Below are 25,773 nucleotides of genomic sequence, written 5' to 3'. Positions count from 1 at the left end.
ACTCACTTTTTTCCTGGTAGGATAATTATTGATGGAGCTAATTTGACTATATCTAATGTCACCGTAGAAGACCAAGGTGTATACTCGTGTTCAGCTCACACTGCTCTAGATAGCACTGCTGCTATGACTCAAGTTACTGTCCTTGGTAAGTGCACTAACGAATAAGGAAATCTTTGTTCATTTCTTTTCCATTACTGATTAAATTCCACTGTTCTTAGGCAATTAAACCAATGATTATTTAAGCCCATGCACATTTATTGTTAGTTTGAAATTTTCAATTAAAGAGTGACCCTACTTTTGAGTGCTTTTGCCTCTTCTGGTTCTAAAGAAGTTAATTGATGCTTAATTTCTTTTTTCTACTTGGGTAATGTTGCCAGAAGCAGTGGGAGGTAGGTGATGCTCTCAGCAGAAAGAAAACTGAAGCATGCTTGAGTTCCCAGGACCCTTGAGTTACACTTTCCTAGTGCACGGAGAAATGTGGCTAAGGAATGGAGATGGGCCAGCATGGAGGGGTCAGGGTAGGGGCCCAGTGGTGATTAAATAGTGGCCCTGCCCTAAACCAGTGGCCTAGACCGAGCTCAGCTCCCAGGGTCCCAGGAAGTGGGGGAGGGAGGGACTTCAAGGGTTCTTCTGCAAAGAAAGGCCTCTGATTTTTTAAAATAATAATGCTAATTAGAAAACAATGTGCACAACTCACTGGTGTAATCAATGCAATTACCCCTGCAGTTACCCATGTTGATAGCTCTTAGACCCTTAGACCCTCCGTTGGATAGCTCTCCTAGTTTCCCTTCCAGATTTCACCATCCACCAGCTCTCTGAATCTGGAAACCTGACCTGTGTGGACACCAACAAACCACTTACCCTCAAGCTTTCATTCGGTTCAGCCAACGGGGAGCCCTGGCAGCAGAGGCAGTGGGGGGAGAATGTGCTTTTTCTGGATAATTCCTCCCTGCAGGCTGGCTGTGTGTGTCCCTCTGCCAAAGTCACTGATTCTCTCAGAGGCTTTGTCCACACAGCTCTCTCTGATGGGATTCCAGTAACTGCCCTGCCCACCCCTCACCCCCCACCCTGGATATCCCGCTCACATCTTTTGAAAGAGTCTTGATTAGAATCTCTTTGAAGTACCCTAACTTGTGTGAACTGTTTACTCTCTGCTGTGCTGGGACCCTGACAAAGACATTTTTACAGTTTTCTCTCATAATTCTGTTTCAGTGGGTACCGTATGTCTAGATTAATCCTGATATTAACAGGTATTTGTATCTTTAGTGCTTTGGTTGCTGGGATTCACAGGTAGGTTGCCTACCATGGGTACAGACTGAGAGGAAAGAATCCAGTCTCTTTTGAGGTAGGCTGGTGAAAAATGAGTAAATAGGCAGGTTCTGTCCTAGTGAAGCAAATGGCCACTATATTTTAAGTGAGATAAATGACCACCATCTTTCAAGCGAAGTGAATGGCCACCATGTTGGGTTTTCCAAAAAAAAAAAAAAAAAAAAAAAATGTAGTTCCCAGGTGGTAGGTGGTATGGACTTGGTTCAAAAGAACGAAACCTTTAGGTGATATGTTTCAGCTATCTCAGGGGCAGAAAGGTTCAATCCTTAGTAATCATTCCAGTAGTAATTCTCCAGACCAAATAGTTGAGCCTAAGGTAAACTGGAGTTTATCCCAGGCACGACAATTTTAAGTGTACATGTCAGGATCCATGGCCTTTGCCCCCGAGTATTTTGAGCAATGGCAAGGAGACTGGGGTCCCTGCCACTTGGTACATGCCATCTAAATTTTCTTGTGAAATTTAATACATCTGTCTTGTAATGAGGCTGCCATCTTCCAGAACTGTTCAATTTTGATCATTTTAAATAAATAGTGGCCAGGATTACATGTACTATTTACTTATGAGGTAATTACCAAATGTTTTCAGAATGAAAAGAAAATAATAAAAAATAATCTATGAGATAGGCTGCATTTTCTTAACCACTTCTTGGCATTTACATTCTAATTTTCAGGCCAGCCTCTGATTTTAAGCATAGACCCATAACTGACAGTAACAAATGACAAGTCCATGTATAATTTCTAAAAGACTCTTTTTCGTGGAAAACAGTGTTTTAAAGTATATGCTTGACCCATTTTAAACAAGTTACTTTCAGAAGCCTTGCCAGAAACATCCTTTAAGAGCATCATTCGTTTAGGTCTGAATTGCAGCCCATCAATTGTAACTCCATGTGATTCTCGGAAAGAGCAGATTTTAATGTCAGACACAACAGGCTGCATCGGTTGATTCAGAAAATGTCAGAAATGAGTGGCCTTAGTAAGTGCTGAAGAGGAGCCTAAGTTCTCCGAGCTCAGAGATCCTCAAGCCTGTTGAGGAAATAAATTCTTATTTAAGGCTCTACAGTGTAGACGCAGCCACTGACCACATTTTTTAAAATAAACACATTCTCTTCTGAATTGAAAACCATTTTTTTGTCAGTATAAATTTCCAACAATTGTCAAATACTCAGCAGGAGCAATGGATGTTGCTTCCCACTTGGAGAAGAAAGAGCCCATAAGAAGGCCCCATTAGATATTACTTTCATTGTCTCCTCTGAGAAAAGATAAATGTCCTTGAATACATGGGAGAATTGAAACCAAAGTTTGGAAGTCAGGATCATTAGGGATCAGATTTTTTTTAACTGTTCCTTTTATTTTTAAAGTACCAGACATTTCCATGTACTTTAACACTTAAAATTTGTCATCGCCTACTTAATTTTCTAGTCTCTGTCACAACATTCAGTGCCATATCTTCCTCTTCCAGTATAAACACCCTTCCTATTCTTCTTTAGAACTCCAGGCCAACAGAATATAAAAGTTGCTATAACATACTGATAACTCACTGTTACAAATTAAAATAAAAATCCAAACCATGTAGAAAAGAAAGCCTGAGTTTATGTTCTCTTATTTTCCTGTAGTCATAGGGCCTAAATTTATTGCTCTAATATGATAATTAGATGCATGGTTGAAGTGATAATATATTTTTCACTTAATTAGTCACAAAACATTCATGTGCAAGGCACTGTGGGTGGTGCAAAAATTAATATGGTTCCTACTCTGGAAGATCCGTTTAGTCACATACAGGAGATGAACCAGGCATATAAATAAGCGTATGAGCTGGAAGATGCTGGTCTCCTTGATCAAGTTGATGTTTCTCAAAATTCATTGTTCATGATATCTACCAGGACATTTGTTTAGAAATGCAGACTCCTGGGCCCAGCTCTTTCAGTACGCCAGAGAAATAGGGCCCAGAAATCTTCATCGTTAATAACTACTCCTAAAAAATAATTCTGATGCCGATGGTCAAAGATGGCCCCTTGAGAACTGGGTATCACCAAAGAGTGAGGTAATACAGTAGGGAAGGAATGTACAGATGTGAAGGAAGCTGCATTTGTTTTTTGGGTTTTTTCTTTAACATCTTTATTGGAGTATAATTGCTTTACAAGGGTGTGTTGGTTTCTGCTTTATAACAAAGCGAATCAGCTATACATATACATATATCCCCATATCTCCTCCCTCTTGCATCTCCCTCCCACCCACCCTATCCATTTGAAATAGAACCAGAAGGATTGGTGAGATTTGGCAGTTCAGAGTGGAGACAGGGGCCCTGAGGGGAAGGGGGCTTGCAATGTGCCTGAGTGAGGAAGTGGGATCGACAAAGGCAATGATCTGCCTTCTCCTCACTGTCATTTTTCATTATTAATCAGATGTTCCAGATCCACCAGAAAACCTTCACTTGTCTGAAAGACAGAACAGAAGTGTTCGGCTGACATGGGAGGCTGGAGATGATCACAACAGCAATATTAGCGGTAGGGAAGACTTGGGGTAACTGTAGTTTCCAGAGTTAAAATTAGTATTAAAGCCATTAATACCACCAAGGGTGGATTATCCTTAGAACATCCTTTAAAATGTTTAATATTGTATATAAATCTTAGTATAACTTAAACATTCTCAATCCATTCTAATGTGTTTTTCTATGTTCCTACTGCCAGAGTACATTATAGAATTTGAAGGAAACAGAGAGGAACCTGGAAGGTGGGAAGAATTGACTAGAGTCCAAGGAGAGGAAACAACAGTCATGTTATCTTTGGCTCCGTATGTGAGATACCAGTTCAGGGTCATAGCCGTGAATGAAGTAGGGAGAAGCCAGCCTAGCCAGCCATCAGACCATCATGAAACACCCCCAGCAGGTATGTAAGTTCACACCTCAACTTCCTAAGAAGTTTTAGTCTGTTGCATCTTTGAACAAATAGAGGGAGGAAAAAAGGATTGATAACCTGGTGTAGGATTTTAGATTTCTCCCAGTAGAGAGCTTGAATAGTTCTGTAAACTTAACAGCATGCAAGCTATTTAAAGTACATCAGTCTCAAAAGTCGTATGTAAATGTTTGATAGATAGCAGGATATTACAAGGAGGTACATGAACAAGCATTACTCTGAGTAATTTCTGACAGCTAAGTATTGTGTTAAAATCAGGTACCATAAAGTAAGTTCTAAATTGAAGTTCCGTATATAGGGGGAGTCAACTTTCTCTCTTTATTTTCCTCCTCATTTCAACTTCCTGAAATAAAACATTTGACATGTTATAGGCAGCTTGTTAAATTTTCATTGCATCTAATGTCATTAATTTTATCCATTTAGTATATTTTTGTATCTCAATAGCTAAACGAATATCTAATACCTATCTAAATTCCCAAGATGCTTTTTAAAAAAATTATCAAAAATGAGCATGCTGTAGTAGTGTATACAGAATTCAAACTATAATATTGTAAGAATGAGACTTATATAATGTTATAAACCAAAAAAATAATGACAGCGCTGACATCTGTATTACTGAATTGGGATTGGTTATCAATGTGGTCATAGCCTGGTTTTTTTTCCTCTGGCTGAAATAAATATGCTAGGATAGAATTCCCTTTTAGGATTGAGAGAAAGCAAGGGGAGATAATAACTGAATTAGATACTTGTGTGATTTTAGTATAAATTCATCTTGGCACTAAACTCCATACTTAGCCCTTTTTTATAAAATGGATCCATCTGAATATATTTCGTGGGCACGTTAACTGCTGTTTCCTATTTGATGCCCCTAAAACTTGGCTGTTGATATTAATACATGATCTTTAATTTTGTTCGCTTAGAGGCAAATATTCAGAACAAAATTTCTAACAATAATTCTAATAGAAAAAGTAAAGCAGATTTAAAACTAAAAATGTATATTTAAATAGTGGGTTTAGATTTTTAAAAGCAGGTTTAAAATTTAAAGAGCAGGGTTAAAATGAAGACAGGTAAAGAAAACCTTCCATTCTCCATTGAATAATAGTTATATCACTCCATGAACAGATTTTACTCCCTGAAATAAAATATATATTTAAAAGCTGCCTTATGTGAGGTGACAGATGTGTTAACTAACATTATTGTGGTGATCATTTCACAATATACACATATAAATGTTATATATATGTGATATATATACATTCTAAAATCATCATGTTGTACACCTTAACATAGTGAACTTACACAATGTTATATGTCAATTATATCTCAGTACAGCTGGGGAAAAAAAAAAACTGCCATAAATCTTTTTTCAAACTGGGCCAGATAGAAATAAACAAATATAATCAAAGTTTTAAAAAATCTGTTTTTTGTGGGAGGAGGGATGATATGATGATTTATCTATGGACCATACAGTGGGAAAAAGTAATTTTAATACTTGTAATTTTTCAGCTCCAGACAAGAATCCACAAAACATAAGGGTTCAAGCTTCTCAACCCAAGGAAATGATTATCAAATGGGAGGTGAGGATTCTTTTTGTGTTATTTATTACCTTTGTGTGTTTTTCCTTTTTTTAGGTCCACATGCTAAGTATGATGATAGAATAATATATTTTAAGAACAAAGGGCTAAGATTTGTATATTTTATAAATATATTTTATTTGCATATTTTAAAGATCATCATGATTAGAATGTTGTGAAATAGAGTTTAACAGTGGTAGATAATTTAAGAAAGGTTACACAGGTTGATTTCATTATAATCCATCCCCCAAAGTTTACAATTCCTAATATTTTTATTACCAATATTCTAAATCCTCTCCCATTCAAAAAAATACTGAAAGTCTTTCAGTAAATTTTGGTACATGGGCTAATAAAGATTATTCATATCAAAAGGATGACTCGCAAGGTATAGTTACCACTTACTAAGCACTATTAGGCATTTTGCATGCTCATTTCAAATTCTGAGAACAGTGTTGTCAAGAGAGCATCATTAATACTGTGTTCTAGATACAGAAACTGAGGTCCAGGCTGATAGATAGACTGGCCCATCACCACACAACTAGAAATCAACAGAGCTAGGATTTCAACATGAATATCTTTGGATTTCAAACCCTACTCATTTTCTCTTTATATACATCTCTGTTAAAAGTTACTAAAATAGACTTTCCTCCTTGAATTTGGCATAAAATCTTATATCTGCTCAGATGACTTTAACTTTTTTGAATGTCATTTCTAAATTTCTTCTGTAACAGTGGAAAGCTGTTTTCCCCCTCTATTATTTTGACATTTGATGAACAAGTATTTTAACTTACTTGAAAGTAGATTGCCATCCAAAGATTCTGATTAATAATAGTTTTCCAACTTTGAATTCATTGAATTTTACAAACATTTTTGAATGTATGCTGGAATATATTAATTTATTTCCACACCTCATTTCAGATGTGATTTTTTGAAGAATTTTAGAATGTACAAAGTTTGATTTCCTTTTTTCTTCATCATATATTGGTCTTATACAACAACATTGCCCATACCTGCAAAATATGTAGTCAATAATTTTATGTCAAAACTAACCCTTTATTCCCATTTCAGTGAAATTAAGTTTTACAAATTTGGAAAAAAAAGGTAATATACAGAAACTAAATATATTCAAGAATATCATTATTTTCTTGAATATGTGGCCATAAATAGCTGCTACCACATTGTCCTGGTGATTATTTAATTTAGAATTTGAAATTATGTTAGTATCTTATTCTTTTAGAGTATCTCTTCTTCTTTTAAATTCCATGGAAATTTCTGTAAGAGAAATGATATAGCTGATCGATTAGATGACAGTAATAGTGTATAATTACCAGGTCAGATCCTCAAAGAAGTATACCATTTTCCACTAACATCAGCTCCTTAATCCTCACCACTCCTCTGGGAGGGCTACAGTAGCTCCATGGTATCAGCATTACATTCTGTCCAGAGAAGCTGGGACTATCAGTTTAGTGACCTTATCCAGATGCCATGCCCCGAGTCAGTAATGAAAAGAGGGCAGGAATCTGCAGTCCTTCTTACTGATCATCTTATTCATAAATCACTCTTCTCCCCCACAAAGATATATAAGACTGATTACTAATGCTCTCTTCTTGGAAGAATGGGATTATACCATGAAAGTGTTTACAATTTGTCTTTGAAGAGTAAATGACATGTAATTTAGTAATTAATTGACCAGAGGAAGAAAGTACTCAGATTTGGAACTATGTTGACAATTATATTCATAATATATTCCATTGTGTTTCATATCATTTTGAAATGTCAGAGATTTAACTATAAGCACAACCGGTGAAGTTTAAGTACATTTACTCATCAGTTACTGTTTTGCATCGATTATTGTGTAAAAAGGAGTTAAATGCCAGATAATTCCCCAAGTTGACAAGCGCACACTGTGAACATATTACCAGATCCCATCCAAAGACTGACTCACAGAATAATTCCTGTCTACAAGATAATGACCAGAGAGAAGCAATTTGTTTAAAAAAAAAAAAAAAACTTTCACAAAAGGGTTAAATAGGAACAGACTAGTTGCCCCTAATTTTTGTTTGTTTTATGTTTTCTTTTTAGCATTAAATATGAATAAAGGTAATGTATTTTGAGGTCCTTGGTTTATTTATGGCAATTAAAAAGTCTTTGTTCTCCTGGAATGTATAATCTAGTTGGAGAGACGGACAATAAGCAAATACATGAGAAATAAAACAATACCATTTTGAAAAATTCAGTGGAGGAAAATAATATACAGACTTTTGTATGTAGCTTGTTAATGAATATGCATTTACTCATTGAATGGGTGAAACTTACATTACAGTCAAAAATGAATTTCAGTTTATTTTATTTAGCTCATGTTCTATTATATATGAATTATCTTTATAAATGTGTCACATTAAATATTAAGGATACAAAATTTTTTTTAAAGTATTAAATTTGAACTTACGGATAGAACTAGTCTTTTTAGTTAGCATTATCTTCTAAGATTCACTTCTCTTGTATTAGGTAGGTCATGACTCACTCACATGTTTTAAGTGTTAAAAAATGATAATATCCTATCCCTCAAAACAGAGAAAAAGAGCCCACTGCACCCTGATTGGTTAAATAATTATATCCTGATGAGTTTTGCTTGACTTTTCCCTTTGTTCTTAGGTGTAAATGTATTTATGTTAAATTTGAACTTCTATGAAAGAGCAAATTTCTGATCTCAAAGACTCCAGAAAACAGAGGAACAAAAACAAAACAAACAAACAAAAACCCAATTCACTAATGTTTGGGAAGTAGGAACTGCTTCAGTTACCTGATTATATGATCACAGCCAAGTTGTTTCACTCCTAAAGGACCTAGGATTTATTATTTCTACTGCAAGTATAATAAGAAAATCCACCACCTTTAAAATGAATTTAGGCAGTACAGAAAATCTGTCCAGTTTCTAGATGAGTCATTATAACCTTGCTTTGTTCATAGATCTCTTTGAAAATACGATAGAAGTATAGTTTTGCTCTAGAAAGTTATACATAGAAAGTTTTCCTAACAGTTTCACAGCTTTTCAGATCCTTTGAAGGGCACTCATGGACCCCATCTAGAGATGCCTAGCCATCAAGTTAAGAACCTCTTTTATAGAGATTCCTTCCTTCCGAGCAGCTTCATGAGCAGAGGGGAGGCTGGTGGTCTTTCCCCACCACTCACATCCCTGGCTCCGTATTGCTCCTCTGGTCTGTTATCTTTAGTGGGGGCCTATTTGAGAGTTTGCTGAGGTTTTGTTGTCCACTGTCTGAAAGCCCAAATACAAAGTATTCCTGCAGTTTCTTTGGGAGCCTAGGCACCAAGGAGGCTGGCGATTTAGGTAAGATTTTTCTTAAAAGTGTTGCCTATGGTGGTGGCACAGTTAGTTTTAAATTTTTCCAGAGAGCTTTATCAAATGTAACTATTTTTCTTGAAGCAAAACGTGTAAATTGAATAATAGTATTTGTACACATTTATTGTCAGTTGGGACTGAAGGAAATTGTAATTGCAGATTGTAGTATGGAACTAAAAGCTTGTGGCCTGATTTATCCGGGCAATGCTAAAGCCTCCGGTGAATTTATATTTATATGAGAGTAGAAAATATCTTGGGAGAAAACTTGGAAAGCAAAACATAAACAATGACTATGAAAATCTCAGAAAGTGTTTGTTTTGATATTTTTTCCTACTAGCTAATTTAAGTATTCACCCTGGAATAAGCATAGACTTGAAATTATTTTGCTGATTTAGTGTATACTTTCAACTTAATTCTATCCAGTCCCTCTAACAAGTATTTTCGTAAAGTAGACTGAGTCCAGAAGCATTGTAAATTCTGTAAGAACACTATATATGATATTATTGAATCACTTGCATATACAGACAAAACTACTATTTATATAAGTGACCCTTATAAATCTGTGACTAAAATCACATTTTTAATGTATTCTATATAACTGATTCACTTAAATGCACATTCCCATTTTTATGATATTAAACAGATGGTTTAAATCACATTGATGTTTTTGGAATTAAAGTACTGTTCGATTAAAAACTGGAGTGGAAATAACCAATTTCCTATATGAGAAATTCCTCCACTATATATTTCTGTACAGCAAAATAAAGTGGAGGGTGGGAAGCGCTTTCTCGCAAAAGAAATAGAAAGAGAATGGGCCAGGAGCTGGGGAAATATTTTATTGTAGAGAAGAGTACATCTTCTGGGTACTAATGTATAAAAATGCTTATTATCCAAAAATATTTACTTGCTCTCTTCTCTTGGAAGGAAGATGGAGGAGGATGGATGGAGTCGGGTAGGAAGAGTTCTGACTGAAAAGCCATGGAAAAAATCCCATTTATATCCATGGAGTTCATGGCCATGTCTTTTTTATTTCTGCAACTTCTCTGAGAGTGAAAAAAAAAAAAAAAACAGAATACAGAACAAAGTGTAAACATAAAGCTAAAACCCTCTGTGGAATCTCTTAGTAAATTCTTTCATATGTGAACTGTTAGGCATGATCCAGGCATCTAAATTGTGAGAGTCTCTACTTGGGGAGGTAAGGGAGCAACTTTCAAGGTTAAATTTACAGAATGACAACATTTTTCACAAGTATTTCTAAACCAAAGAGGGGGATTGAAGATCTCCCAAGAAATGATACCTTTATTGCAGCGTTTCTTGGGCCACTTAGGGTGGCTTCTGTGTCTCTGACTCAGCATGTCTGTGATCACGCGGGATGAGTGTGGCCTTCTGTTTTAGCCTCTGAAACCCATGGAGCAGAATGGACCTGGACTGGAGTACAGAGTGACCTGGAAACCACAGGGAGCCCCAGTGGAGTGGGAGGAAGAAACAGTCGCAAACCACACCCTGCGGGTGATGACGTCTGCTGTCTATGCTCCATATGATGTCCAGGTCCAAGCCATCAATCACCTGGGCTCTGGTCCTGAGCCTCAGTCAGTGATTCTCTATTCTGGAGAAGACTGTAAGTGGCGCACCTGAAACCCCAAGTACTTCAAGAATAGTTTCTGTCAAGTATATTACACTCTGTTGATGAATATTTTTGAGTGACTACTGCATGCAAAGTGGATGTACTAGCTGTAGGAGATAAAAAGACATATAATACACGGTTTCTACTCCAGGGTTGACTGCAGGAGAGTTGATCATTATAGGGTGGTAAGGAAGAATGTTGAAAGGTTTAATTTTATTCAGTTTCCCAAAAAAGCTATTTCTGTAATGAAAATCAAAGACTTGGAATCAGCAGTGCCCACAGTTAAGCAGCATAACTGTCATAAGGTTTCCAATCACATCTGCCCTTACTTGTCAAGGACTTCCTAACAGCTGCCTGCTGTTGCACCCTTGCCTCAGAGCTGGAGCCTTCCTAACGAAGATGAGGTGCACACCCAGATTTGCATATGAAATCTCACATGCGCGTGCACACACACACACACACACATACACGGTTTTGAGGTACTGGTGATATGATCTTATTATTAAATATTTATACCATAATAACAGCTGCAAACAAATTATTGGAAAAAGGAAAGACTGCATTCCAAATCTGTACATGGTAGGAGTTATTCTCATTGTTCTTGCAGTATCCAAAGTAATATTTCGATCCAAGAATAGAAAAAGGTCTAGTTCACCCGCTACCTAAATTCTCACTACACAGGACTTCTCACTGTGAACTAATATATTAGTCTTGGCTGCAGTGGGTTTGGTTGATTCGTCTGTAGTTAGCTCCCCTGTAGAACGGGGATAATAATACCACTCACACACAGAATATGCTCAATTAATATCAGCTCTTCTTATGAATATTAGATTCATCGAACTCCCAAGTAATTTTAGTTATATTATTAGTCTAGCTCACATGTTTCCAGAGGCAGATGCCCACAGAAGATTTTACTGGCCACTGTTTCCAGTTACATTGCCCACACTATCCATCTGAAGGGGGGCTTTTCTCAGTGTGGTCCAGGCTCTCCTCTTCTCTAGAAACCTATTTGGACCCTGAAACTCTTCTGTAATGAGCAACTCTTGGTTCCATTTGCAACTGATTTGAGACGAGTGTTTTCCTCAGATTAAAAAACATGAAAGATCACCTTTTGGAAATGATGCTAATGATTGTGCTTGGAGATTACTGAAAGCTAATCCTTCTTATGTGCTTAACAGATCCTGATACAGCTCCAGTGATCCATGGGGTGGATGTGATAAACAGCACATTAGTTAAAGTTACCTGGTCAACAATTCCAAGGGAAAGAGTACATGGACATTTGAAAGGATATCAGGTTTTTATCATAGATTTTCTTCTTCTCACTGTGGAATTAATATATTTCCTGTAAATAAGAACTGATTCCAGAAGAAGCCAAAAGAGAATGTGCCACCACTGCTGATATGTTAAAGGGTTCCTATTTTCATTGCAGGTAAATTGGTGGAAAACAAAAAGTCTGTTGGATGGAAGAACATATCCCAAAGAAGTAAACATTCTGAGATTTTCAGGACAAAGAAACTATGGAATGGTTCCTTCTCTAGATGCCTTTAGTGAATTTCACTTAACAGTCTTAGCCTATAATTCCAAAGGAGCTGGTCCAGAGAGTGAGCCTTATATATTTCAAACACCAGAAGGAGGTGAGAGAATAACGATGTAGAATAACGATGTATTTAATAAAGTAAATATCCAATTTTTAAATAAATAACAATTTAAAATAAATAACAAAGTAAATATCCCAATGGCCAAGACATTTCCTCCCTTATTAGTTAATCTGTACTTACGTCATATGAGTTAGCTTCTCAATTTAATAAACTGTAATTTTTTAAAAGAAATTTACCAATTTATGAGTGTCTGTTGTTGACCTTGTGTTTTCCAGTACCTGAAAAGCCAACTTTTCTCAAGGTCATCAAAGTTGATAAAGACACTGCCACTTTATCCTGGGGACTACCTAAGAAATTAAATGGAAACTTAACTGGCTACCTATTACAGTACCAGATAAGTAAGTACATATTTGAACTGGATTTGCCTAGTAATGTTTCATTTTTTCTGGTTGCGTATTTGGTTTACCATGCTGGGAATCCAATTCATGGTTTGTAAGCTGGCATACTTCCCTTACAGCACAGGGGTTTGTAAACTGGCTGGCAGACCAAATCCAGCCTGCTGCCTGTTTGTATAAAGAACGTTTTATTGCAACACGGCCATGTCCACTCACTTAAATTTGTCTATAGCTGCTTTCTCACTAAAGTGGCAAAGCTGAGTAGTTGCCACAAAGATTGCATAGCCCACAAAGGCTAAAATATTTACAGTCTAGTCCTTTTTGGAAAGGTTTGCCAATTCCTGTTTTAGAAGAAAAGCAGTATGTTAATAGGTACCAGAAAACATGCATTTAATATGTGTATATATAAGAGGCCTTGAGCATTAGGAAATACGCAAAGAAGAACTAAATGATGTAGTGGAGATTCAAAGCACACTAACTTCCACACTACACTGCCTGTTCTGTCTCTGGTGCATGTTTCCAATCTCAACCCTGCATGTATTTGTATTTGAGAATCCTCTATTGGTAGCCCAGTGGTACAGTCATGTAATATTGAGAGAACCAAGGAGTTGTCTTTGGACCATTACCGTAGGCTCTCCCCCTATGCTGCTGTGCCGTTAGGTTAAAAAAAATCAAACAAACATGTTTAGAGGAAATCAGCTCATTTTTAATCATAATGCCTCCCATCTTCAATAGTTTTCAAATCTAGGCATCATCTCAAAATGGAAATTAGGGGACTGAGCTCATAGAAAAAATTTCAACTTTGAAGACATGAATTCCTAAACAACAAAAACACCACGGGGCTTCCCTGGTGGCGCAGTGGCTGAGAGTCCGCCTGCCGATGCAGGGGACACGGGTTCGTGCCCCAGTCCGGGAAGATCCCACATACAGCAGAGCGGCTGGGCCTGTGAGCCATGGCCGCTGAGCCTGCGCCTCTGGAGCCTGTGCTCCGCAACGGGAGAGGCCACAACAGTGAGAGGCCCGTGTACCGCCAAAAAAAACAAAACACCAGGACTATAGAAACCCAGTCTACACTGCTTGCAAAAGTCAACTTGATCATAGCCCTGAACTGCCATCAGTCAGTTCAAGGCTTGCAGCAATTCAGGTCAGGTACCAGCTTTAGCTTCTGATGGCCTATTCTGTTTTAGGTACCTATGATTAAATGGATACAGCCATAACCCTAATAGAGGCAGCATTTTAGCGTCTTTGAGTGTTTGGTATGTAGCAGGATCAGTAAGTACTAAGAATTCTCCCTGCATTTTAAAAAATTAAAACAGGAAATCTATGAGGTGTGTACCATCACTACTTTATGGATGAGAAGCATATAGAGCTCACTTACAGAGAGCTGTGCAGTAAAATAAGTGTCACACAAGGATTCAGACCCAGCTCAGTCATTCTAGATGCTGAACTGTAAAGCCTGCACTATTCCATGAACTGGATTTCAAACATGTAGAAAGCACTAAAGAAATATTTGAAGACTTTCCAAATGTCACTTTGCTTGATAAAGATATGCCTTATCTTTATCCTCATAATGAAGAAACTCAACATTAAATTCCAACCTTCATGTTCATCTGTATTTAATATATAAATTTATTTTTAAAACAAGTTCTTAGAATAGATAAAGGCTGAAATAGTAACAATTGCAGTGGTTACTGTACTACTTGATATGTGGATTTTTAAATAAATGATATAATTATATACTTATTCTGCTATTAAGTGATTGAAATATTTTTAGGTGGCTTATATATTTTTGTGGCTCTTATATGTTCTAAATAGTTGTCGAGTGTGTGTATATGAGAGCTCTCTCTGTACTTTCCTGAATTCTTACATTGATTGTGGTAGTTTTTCAATTGATTGGTGGTATTTTACAGGAATGCTCTCCAATAATCTACAAATGGTGATTATTTTACTTTCTTCTTTCCTGTGTTTGGATTATTAGTTTTTTTTTCATTTCCATTCATATCATTGCATTATATAGACCAATGGAGGCATTTTTATGTTAAAGAGTAAATGTATTTTTTTTATGGTCTCTTGGACTGAGAGTCAAGAGTGTTTATTCTAGCCATTTTCTTACCACTAATGGCTGCACAGTTTTGGAAATACCATTTCATCTCTTGGATTATTCTTATGGCAATCTTACAGTACTTTGTGCTCTTGCACAAATATCATGATCTTGCTCTGTGGCAGATTCTTTGAAAGGCACTATCTAAATCATCTTTTTCCATATATCACTTGACATAGTGCTTAGTATACAGTAGATATTTATAAATATGTAATTTATCAGTTTCTTGAGTCTACATATGTGAGTACTTATTTGGTGCCACATATTAAACCAGGAATATAGAAGACTCATGGAAATTATTGTCCAAATTATCACACCAGAAGGAGATTAAAAAATACTTAAGGATACAATGAAAATATAATAATGGGGGAAAGTTCATCATTTTAAATAGGTGTGGTAAAGCTGGAGTGATTTTCCAGTATGGCATAGTGATTAAGAACATGGGCTCTGGAGTTAAAAGGCTATAGTTTGGATTCAAATCCCAGTTTGCCAGTTAGTGGCTCTAGGTCTAGGCAAGGTGTTTATTGTTGCTAGACCTTAATTTTCCCATGTATAATACATCATAATAGTTACATGTACCTCAGAGAATTAAGTAAGTTGATAGCTCTGAATAATTAAGATAGTATCTTGCAGACTACAAGCATACATAGATGCAAAGATAAGAGACAACATAACTTGAATGGTTAAGGCTGTGAAATTTGAGCCGTTGATATGCCTGTTTATTTCTTTAGTAAATGACACCTATGAGATTGGAGAACTAAATGATATCAACATTACAACTCCATCAAAGCCCAGCTGGCGTCTCTCAAACCTCAATGCAACTACCAAGTACAAATTCTACTTGAGGGCTTGCACTTCAAAGGGCTGTGGAAAACCCATCACTGAGGAAAGCTCCACGTTAGGAGAAGGGAGTAAGTACAGGAGGTTTACGCATGCTATGTTTTAAACTGCTCTGAAAGGGCTGCATCACGCTCGTCACTGTAAATTAGAAATGATTGTGATCTCAATCTCTCTGACCTTCTGTTTTCCGCTGACGTAGAGAATTTATTTATCTTGTTTCTAAAGTTCACATTGACTCAATGTATGAACTTCTACACATCAGTAATCAAACTATACCCTTAGTGTATATAAGGTCAGGAACTATAATTTTGCTTAATTAAAATGGGATATAAGGTCAAAACGTTACTCGTAAGATTAGTAGAGGGATATTTTTCTTTTGGAAATGTTTCCACACGGGAAAATATTTGCCTCTTGCACTGGTAGACATTTTGCAACACTGATCTAATACATTTCACCTCCATGTCATGACTCATATATACATTGATTCATATATCAATTTTAGTTTACTCTCTACTGGTTTATGCCAAGTAACTAGCTTGAAAATGGCTCATAAATCTCTGGTTTCATTTGTACAATTCTCCTAATGCGACTGCACTTTTTTTCCAGCTCAGGCCATTTCCCTTCCCAAATTATTTCTCCAATTATGATTTTAGCGGTATTTTTACTAAGCTTTCTATGTTATCAACAGGGCATCAGGAGAGAAAATAAGAAGGTAGAACAAGAAAAGGAAATGGATTGGAGGAATGGATATACATACTAATAAGTTTAAAAAGAGGGCCTTGTGTAGAATTCAAGTCCATCAGATTTAGAGGGATATTTGAGGCAGGCAGAAGGAAATGGGAGATGGTAGGAAGGAAAATATAAGTCATTTATGTGTCATATACTACGTGTCCGCTGTTCTGGATGCTTTCCCAATGTTTAGACTATGGAAAAAGAGAAAATAATAATGAAGAAAATTGAATTGTCTATCATTTATAAAAGATACAGATGGAAATGTATTTACGTTTGTGAATCAGTATAAAATCAATGGGTTTGTGTGAATGGTTATGCTGTGACCTTTATTGTCAGTTTGTTTCTTCCTCTCATTTTGTTCCTACTGTAGCTAAATAATGAAGAGCTTCTGTTTTTCTCAGACTCCCTAAATACTCCAAACTCCCTTTTATGGGGAAAAAATATATATGTATATATTCAAAATGGTTTCTCCCCAAAAACCCACAAGTTATTCCCAAGGATGAATTAGACACCAAGTGAAATGAAGAACTCATTTACTTACTCCTAAGAGGTAGATTTAAAGATGGTGATTGAAAACTTTCTAGTAACTAAAAGGTTCTTATTTCTCAAGAGTTCAAACGGGTATCAAGTGTTCAACACAAAGAAAATAAGTCAGAATAGTGGCAATGTAAATATGCAACTTTTGTATTTTCTAAAACAGAATTTAGGGCATGGAGAGGGTTTTTTTGTTTTTTGTTTTTTAGGACCAAGCCCATAGTATGTGTCAGAAATGCTAATCCCATTCCTGACAATTTGAAGCATGTAAGAAAAATTCACAAAATTGCCTTACAATAGTTAGGCATTCTAGTATCTATGGAAATATTTGGAGAATTGGGGCTTGGTTGTGTTTATGTTTGACAAACTCTTTTCAGAGGGTAGAAAATGCTGTTTATGTGGCTTTATAAATGATGCTACATCTTTTCTGCAAATTAAAGATATAACTAATGTGCTTGAGTGTTTTACAGCATATTTCTTCACTCTCATGTGTTGTAATTTGAAAATGTTTCTTACTAGTATGTTTGTGCTCTTTTTCAGGATTCTGCATTTTCAGCTACTGTCCCCTTCCCTAATTGACACTGATTTTTCTTCTATAGGCCTATCTTGCCACATTTACAGGAAAGAAACTGTAATCTTCTGCCACTCAATTTCGGCATGATCTTTGAGAAAAAGAGAAAAAAAAAAAATATATATATACTTCTACTGAGGACATCCATTTTGCTATCACTAAATACTCTAAAAATGATAACTTCTGTGCAAATTGGAATGAATTTCTGTGTATCTTCCTTCTCTTTGCATAGATGGCACATTTTAAGGTCATCTGGCATTAAATCAGAGAATGGGATATGATACACAAGCATTTTTTTCCCCATCATTTTCTGGTTGTCACTCTGAGTTTCAGGTGGCTCACATTCCATAATCTAACTGGGGGAAAAAATGGAGTTAATCAGAAATATTCTTTTTTGTGTCATTACTGGTTTGAATAAAACACTTGCTCTGCTCTGTTTTTCAAAAGCTTGCACTACTTAATGTAACGCTAAATTTCTGTTTTTCAAAGGCAAAATTAATGGTGTTTTGTTTCAATGGTGCTCAATCTTGAAGGCTTTCTTCAGCTAATATAACTGGTCTTATTTTTCCCACGGTGCCATTTTTTAACGCTCCTTGTGTTATCAGTAACTATATAATCAGTTTTTAACTCTGTGGTGAAAAGTTGTAACTAAATTTTAACGTGTGACACATTCTCATTTAAAACAGTGTAATAACTCCTAATATTCTCAACATGGAAATATATTTCATTTTCAATATAACTTGTTAACATTTCTTGGTTTACATTTATTTTATTAATTCTTAGCAAAAGTATGGATCAAAAGGGAAAATATTTTAGGTATTTTGTTATAATATTAGACAGTAAATGTATATTTTAATGAAACTTGAGTCATATATTTATCTGCTACTGGTATACTATAATTAATATATTGACATATTCACGTTTCTTTTGAAAAGTATAAATTTCTCACTTTGAAAATCTCAATGCATTTCATTTAAATGTACCTGTAAACCTGCACTTTTATGTAGCTTAAGTTTCTACAATTTTCAAATATTTAATATATGAGCATACTGTGATGCTATTCCACCAATATTTATGAAGGCAACCAAGGCAAAAAGAAGTAATAATACAGAGTTAAGATTTTAATGCCATATGCTTTCACTTATAAGCCAAAATTGCCATATTCCGTCCCTGCTAGGTTTGTGAAAGTCCAAATTGCAACAGATGACATTGTATAGTTTTTTAAGTCTGTGTTTGGTTTTAAACCATTCATATGACCAGGCGGATTTACAGTATCGCTTCATTAATAAGTAAGTGCATCATCTTAAAAGGACATGAATTCAGTTCATTTCATTTACTCCATATCAGCATATTAAAAAAGAAAATCTTGAAACATTGCTTTTCTTGATCTTCTGATAATTCAGAAACTGAGGGGGGAAATGCTACAAAGGGCTCTCTTATTCATCTCAAATAACAATACTTTTTTACTTTTCATGTCCTACTTTTCAGTGATGACCATTCGTATGATTTAACTGTGTACGTTTCTTAGGTAAACGTGTCGAGAAGATATCAGAAGGAGTAAATCTTACTCAAAAGATTCACCCAGTAGAGGCATTTGAGCCGGGAGCTGAACATATAGTTCGCCTACTGACTAAGAATTGGGTTGATAACAATAGCATTTTTGAAGATGTAATTGAGACAAGAGGGAGAGGTGAGAAATGAGACTCTGTTTGGAGCCATCTTAGACAATACATCTGTGTTCTGTAGATTATTTAATTTTACATACTTCCTATATTAAAGATAAAAATATGAAGTATGTTAGCTATAAAAACAGTAGTTTCCATTTGTTTTGGCATAGCATTTTAAAATTGTCAAAATGAAAAATGTTTCACCAAGGTCCGAGTTATCCCTTATTGTTTTTACCAGAGTGGTTGCCTAAAAATGTCTGCTGCTAATTAACGTGTGTTAATAACAGAAACCAAAACGAAAACCACAACCAAAACCCCAGCGTCTCCATAGCAATCTGCATGTAACCGAGGCAGCTTGTGCTTTTGCTTGCTTGCTTGCTGTTGCTGCTGTATTTAACTGCATCTGTCTCTACTGTCTTTCTTTGGTTTTCATCCTCAGAATCAAACACAATTTGAGAGGGCCCTTTCTAAAAAATGATTTATCAGTATTCTCCCAATGAAATGTCCTTCAAATCACGTTCCCTCTAGGGTCACTCCAAGGAAAAAATAAAATTGATGATATTTTGTGCGTTTAAAAATGATGTTTAATTTTCCCCAGAAGGGCATAATTCCAAAGACCGTTTCTAGTGCTCAACGTGTGACTTCTCTTTGTACAACAGAATATGCTGGTTTATATGATGACATCTCCACGCAAGGCTGGTTTATTGGATTGATGTGTGCGATTGCTCTTCTCACGCTAATATTGTTGACTGTTTGCTTTGTGAAGAGGAACAAAGGTGGAAAGTACTCAGGTAAAGTTTCTTAATATGACTTTGAATTTTATTAAATTCTCTTTAATTTCTTGGAGGCCATCTTCAGAGACATTTTAATATTTTTTAATTACACACTTAAGTCAAATTGATATTAGCACATTAGGTATACAGTATACTGAGAGGGGGGAAAAATTCCTATATTAACTAACCAAAGGGAATGCGTGTGGTCTAGAATATTATCTCTAGTTGGTTGCTTGTTTTCTTGTTTCTAGTATATAAAATAGGCTCTAGGGAGCCATATAATACTTCCAAGCTTCTATTTTCTATCTGTAAAGTATCACAGATGTTGGTAAGACCTTTTACTAAGTCACACATATATTTTAATGTCTAAAGAAGGACCCATTTATAGTATGCCTCTCTACACATTCATGACCCAGAGATGTTTTGTATTAGTCCATTCTAATAGTACTGGCTCTGCTAGTCAACTGTGTTAAACTTAACTTAACCAGTGCTGGGAATGCATTTCTTATTACCATGACATATATCGGATACACTGCCTCTTGAATTAATTAATTGTTAATTAATATCTGGCTTTAATTTCATTCAATTTCCAAATTTCTTTTGTCTTTTTCAGATATACATGTTTTGTTGTTACTATTATTATTATTTTTGCTTAGCATTCATGATGCTTTTATTACATAGGGGGAAAGACTTAGATCCTAGTGCTATTCGTTTGTTGATGTTCAGATCAGTGTGAAATTCTTTACTGGCTTATGATTCATCCAGCAAATATTTTGGGGAGCCCATTATGTATATTGCACAGTCAAACAAGAGAATAATTTCTAAATTAGATTGTAAAGTTACACAGAATTTATACCATTGTACATGTTTTTTTCTTGCTTAGACTGAATTTGTTAGGAATTAGACTTTTAATGACTAATGAATGCTCTAGGTAATTAACTGGAAACTTTAAAGACAGAGAGCATTTCCTTTTGAGTGTCCCAACGAAATGTCATTTGTGAAATGTTGCACTATCCAAATTCTGAAGAAGCTTCTTCAAATCGTGCCCAGAAAAGAAAAACAAGTCAGCATTTCATTTTTAGGACAACTAAGAGAAACTCTCAGGTCTTCGCAAGTAGTAGTAAAAGGTGCTATGAAGAAGGATTTTAGTTTGAGTTTTCCTGGTAAAGTGAAGCAACAGCCTCCTTGGCCTGTAGCACAGTAGGCAGAATAAATCTAATTTATTCTATGTCATTATAGACTTGAATATTCTGATTATTGAGGCAGTTTGGAGTAAGAGAGAGAACCACCAGATGATTGACTTTTTCTTAATTCCCCTTAGTTTATAATGACATAGATCTATCAGCCAATGACATCTTCAAAAAGTTTAGGATAGTAAAACGTATATACAGTAATTTGGTCTTCATTAAGAGACCATAACCAAGTTATGGACTCTTCCAGTACGACGTGTTGCCCACATAACACTACATTACTTGTGTGCATATCTACAGCAGCCTGTAACTCTGATGACAAATAGACAAGCCAGAGAATCCTTTTTCTTTTTTTATTTGAACGCAGAGATAACTCTGATGGGTGATTGATAGGTACAACCAACCTGACTTTCACTGTCAACAGTGCTGTTAAATATGTCTTCAAAAAATTACTTGTATTACTCCCCTCCCCCTTTTTTTCAGTAAAAGAGAAGGAAGATCTGCATCCAGACCCAGAAGTTCAGTCAGTGAAAGATGAAACCTTTGGTGAATACAGGTAAACATTACGTTCCATTGAAAAATGTACCAGAGCACATATTCATCAGGTTATAAGCTTAAAAATATAAAAAATGTTTCTTCTTAATGATGACAGGAGTATATTTTAATACTCCTATAAAGAATAGTTTGTTTAAAAAGAAAAACAGAGGGCCTTAAGTGGCCCAATCAAATTTCTCTGTGCTGAGGTGGGGATGTAACTGCTATCTAGGTAGCGTGTGTGCTAGGACACTTTTCTTGAAAGGTGTTATGCAGAGGACACTATTGTTATTTAGACTGAACATCCATAGCTGGAGTAGCTAGAACAGCTTGTAGTCTCTCCTTACCATGGCTATTGTGAACCCAGGTTGTATGCAGTTTACACCCATAAACATGTATCCTGTGCACCTACGGTGTGTACCTAAAAGGTGACTGAGTCACAGAGCATGTCTTCAAGATGAACCTAGCCTTCAGAGGGAAAAAAGTATCAATGCAAATAACTGTAATTAATCAAAGGGAATAAGAGAGCAGAAAAGGGAGCAACCATTTCTGTCTAAGAGGAGTTGTGGGAAGGGTCCTTCCAAAGGAGGAAAGGATGAAAAAGACGGCGTTACTCTTAACTACCAGACCAAACTTACGAAGGTATAAAAGTGTGTCACACGTAGGAGAAATTGCAAGAAATCTGGTATGAGGTAGGTAGGTACCTCTTCTTTTCTTACCTGTTCTTTTCTAGGATGCCATTGTTTTCAGTCAGGTCCTCTGTATACTGCAGCCAAAGGAGCTATTACAGTTTCCAGGCATATATGGCCGTTGGCACACAAGACCTGCATCCATATCAAATAATGGACTTGATGGGCTCTGATTGGCCTCACCCTGGATCATTACTATAATCAGGGATGTGGAGTATTCTGATTAGCCATCCTGCATTAACTGATGTACATCTGAGCCTCATTCTAGGCTCTACTTTGTGCTATACTTATTTTTCTTTCTTCCATCTGGGGTAGTTTCCATGGAGAAGGAGCATTAAAGGCTGAGGGGAGAAAGAGAGAAAAAGAAAACTTGGAATTATACAAATTTAGGAAATTGTGACTCAAATCCCACAAGGCAGGGGTCACTGAGAGCCTATGGCAACTGTTGAAAATACTTTTGAAAGACAGATATTACTAGTTCGATTTTATGAGGAAAAAGCTAAGCCATGCCTTATTTAAAACCCATTCCCTCATATTTTGCTGCTGCTGTAAAAAGACAGGTACAATCATCCCCTGCAGGCTTTCACCTGGCATCTTGTTAGTTAATACAGTTTCCATCATCTTTCCCCAAAACTACATGTTTACCTGGAAAATTATTCAAGGAGACAGTTACATAACATGAATTCTCATCTTTCCAGCTTCTGGTAAGAGTTGCTTCGCTATTTGTGGCCTGGTCCTTAAGGTAGTGCCACATTTTGTCTTTTTGTTTTCTTCGTCTTTGCTTTTATAACTGTAGCATCCCAGTTCAGGAGCCAATTACTATTATGAGTCAGGACAGTCTGGGTCATGCTGCTGTCAAAAACAACGCCATATATTTTTCTTTCTCAAGTTGCGTGTGCAACACAGATGGCTCGAGCCATCTTGGTCACTTGGGAGCACTGGCTGGTGAGCGAGCACTGAGGGTCAGCACAGCAGAGGAAATGGAACATGGCAAATGGAGCACTGGCTGGAAAGTGACATATGTCACCTCTGCTCACTTTGGCCAAAAGCAAGTCACATGGCAATGCATAGCTCAGGGCAGTGAAGTATCATCCTGCCACGCTTCCAGAAGGCTGAGATATGGACCTATTTGATGACGAGCACCAGTGACTACCACCTACTATCAAGTGCTAATATAGCACGCTAATTATATTTTTCTCCCAAATTTTCCTTTTTTAGAATTTTATAAAATCTTCTAATTTGGTGTACAGCTTTCTAGTGTGATGGAAGTTGATATTAAAAAAACCCATCATCTAGAAATGAAGAAAACTATATCATTTTACAGACCTTTTACTAACTCAGACTTGCTTTTGTTGAAGAGTAGAACGCAAAGCATAAATGAATGTAGGATACTTGTAGTATTTCTGTTCTAAAAATGCCAGCTTTTTTTTTTTTTTCCATTTAACAAACCTGAGTTTAGAAACTATATTAAAGAAAGTTCTTTGGTTACAAGAAACAGAATTTGATTGATTAACCTAAATAAGAGAGACATTTCTGGAGGGATTTGGAGGAACGTGCAGGATCAAAGGTAAAGAAAGACAGAAGACCGAGACTAGGGTTCCAGAAGTTCATGAAAGTGAAGGAAATAACATTTGTTCTCTATGTAATCAACAGATTGACTATCTGCATGTCTCAGTTTTAAAGGGAAGCAGGAGTGTCGTGAGTTTCTCAATTACTCAGAACGACACAAATTTGGTAATGACGATTTAAACATTTCTTTGTGAAAGGGGTCATTCAGGATTTACCTGTCCTGTCTTCAGTGCTAATATGAATATCCAGAAAATTTAAAAACCTATTAGCACTTATGCATGAGTCTTGCTTTACATGAATACCTCACATCAGATTTTGTCGAATTCTTCTTTTTTATTTTCTAGTGACAGCGATGAAAAACCTCTCAAAGGAAGCCTTCGCTCCCTTAACAGGGATATGCAGGCCACAGAAAGTGCCGACAGCTTAGTCGAGTATGGAGAAGGTGACCATGGTCTGTTCAGTGAGGATGGGTCATTTATTGGCGCCTATGCTGGATCTAAGGAGAAAGGATCAGTGGAAAGCAATGGAAGTTCTACAGCACCATTTCCACTCCGAGCGTAAACGCAGAGCATAGAAACACATCAGCGGTGTACACCAACCTTCCATATTTATCTGCTTCAAGGGAGCAAGAACTTTTCCTATAGGAATAGAAACATTGTGGCAAAAGACTTTTTATCCAGAATCTGAACTTCCTGCAGCTATGTTGAGAACAATAGCACTACCTTGAAAAAGTAAAATACCTACCACTACATGCCTGTTTTTTTTTTTTTTTTTCAGGTGCTCAAAATGCAGAACACAAAACAAATCCTGTATTTAGACTCACCTCACCTGAATCCAAAGTATCCATCCAGTGAACTCCATATTTGCCTGGTTTTACTCTTCACTGTGTTTGCAGAGATGTTGCTACCTTGTGGGTTTTCTGTGTATGCACATGTGTATTCCGTCTCGGAGAACTGTCTTAGTGACTTCGCTTCCTGACAGGTTAAAAGATGGTAAGCAAACTGGTTATTTAAAATGTAAAGAGAATGAATGTCTTACTTAAACAGTTTGTTGAATATATACAGTCTAAATTTATTATTTAAAAATTGAGTAGTAGAAGTCTTAGGTGAATGATCAGCTAGTATTTATTGAGCTCCTGACTCTTTGCCCAGAGACGGCCATGCTTAAACAGAATTCTACCTTTTTCAGTTTCAAAGTGAATTTGTAATTTCTATCACTTATGACATCTACAAACATCTTTGTTTTTTGTGTTTTTTTGGACTCAATTCAGCTGCAAAAGAAGCAGTGGTCAGAAGGTTATCTTACGAAAGAACAGGCAGGAGGTGTCCGTGATGCTGTGGTCTAATAACTGGTATCTATTTAATAGCTCCATTTCTAAATTGACTGCTTGTACCTTTTCTCTGTTTGTATAATGGTATGTTCCATATATTTCATGAATGCATTGTAAATATTATGTTAATATTTACACAATTTAAAATAGAGATTGTTTTATTTTGGAGTGAGAAAAAGAACATTAACAGGCATGTCTGTATAGCTGGAGTATATAGTAATACACCATGTTTCATCACTCCAAAGCTCCAACCAATCACATGAGGTTCCCAAACTGAAGACTTTGTACAAAGCATTTGGATGTTGTTCTTATGTGCTTTTCCCACCATCTCAAAATAAAATATCCTCATATAAATATTGAGGGGAATGATTCCATATTTTTCAAAGTAAATTTTTGTTGTTGAGTGTACTCCTACCCCAGCCCCCCAAAAGAAAAACTGTTTACAGTAGA

General features: G+C 36.2%; 1 protein-coding gene across 3 annotated transcripts in view; it reads left to right on the top strand.

Annotated features, from left to right (window-relative positions):
• The window catches only part of CHL1 (cell adhesion molecule L1 like), a gene marked incomplete at both ends in the record, with an annotated part of 77,591 nt that extends 53,037 nt beyond the window's left edge, over positions 1 to 24,554 (top strand). For 2 of the 3 annotated variants that reach the window (XM_079713713.1, XM_079713712.1), the window contains 13 exons: positions 21 to 145; positions 3,732 to 3,833; positions 4,017 to 4,214; positions 5,748 to 5,818; positions 10,572 to 10,794; positions 11,979 to 12,094; positions 12,230 to 12,434; positions 12,674 to 12,796; positions 15,626 to 15,805; positions 19,100 to 19,261; positions 19,898 to 20,029; positions 21,685 to 21,757; positions 24,338 to 24,554. In XM_079713713.1, coding sequence (XP_079569839.1) covers positions 21 to 145; positions 3,732 to 3,833; positions 4,017 to 4,214; positions 5,748 to 5,818; positions 10,572 to 10,794; positions 11,979 to 12,094; positions 12,230 to 12,434; positions 12,674 to 12,796; positions 15,626 to 15,805; positions 19,100 to 19,261; positions 19,898 to 20,029; positions 21,685 to 21,757; positions 24,338 to 24,554 — 1,927 coding nt within the window. The remainder of the gene's footprint in view (positions 1 to 20; positions 146 to 3,731; positions 3,834 to 4,016; positions 4,215 to 5,747; positions 5,819 to 10,571; positions 10,795 to 11,978; positions 12,095 to 12,229; positions 12,435 to 12,673; positions 12,797 to 15,625; positions 15,806 to 19,099; positions 19,262 to 19,897; positions 20,030 to 21,684; positions 21,758 to 24,337) is intronic. The other variant, XM_079713714.1, reaches the window with a different exon arrangement.
• Between the last annotated feature and the right edge of the window lie 1,219 nt (positions 24,555 to 25,773).

Source organism: Hyperoodon ampullatus, assembly GCF_949752795.1.
Source record: "Hyperoodon ampullatus genome assembly, chromosome: 10".
Lineage (NCBI taxonomy): Eukaryota > Metazoa > Chordata > Mammalia > Artiodactyla > Ziphiidae > Hyperoodon > Hyperoodon ampullatus.
The sequence above is the reverse complement of the archived record's forward strand: the minus strand, read 5'-3'. Positions and strand labels throughout refer to the sequence as shown.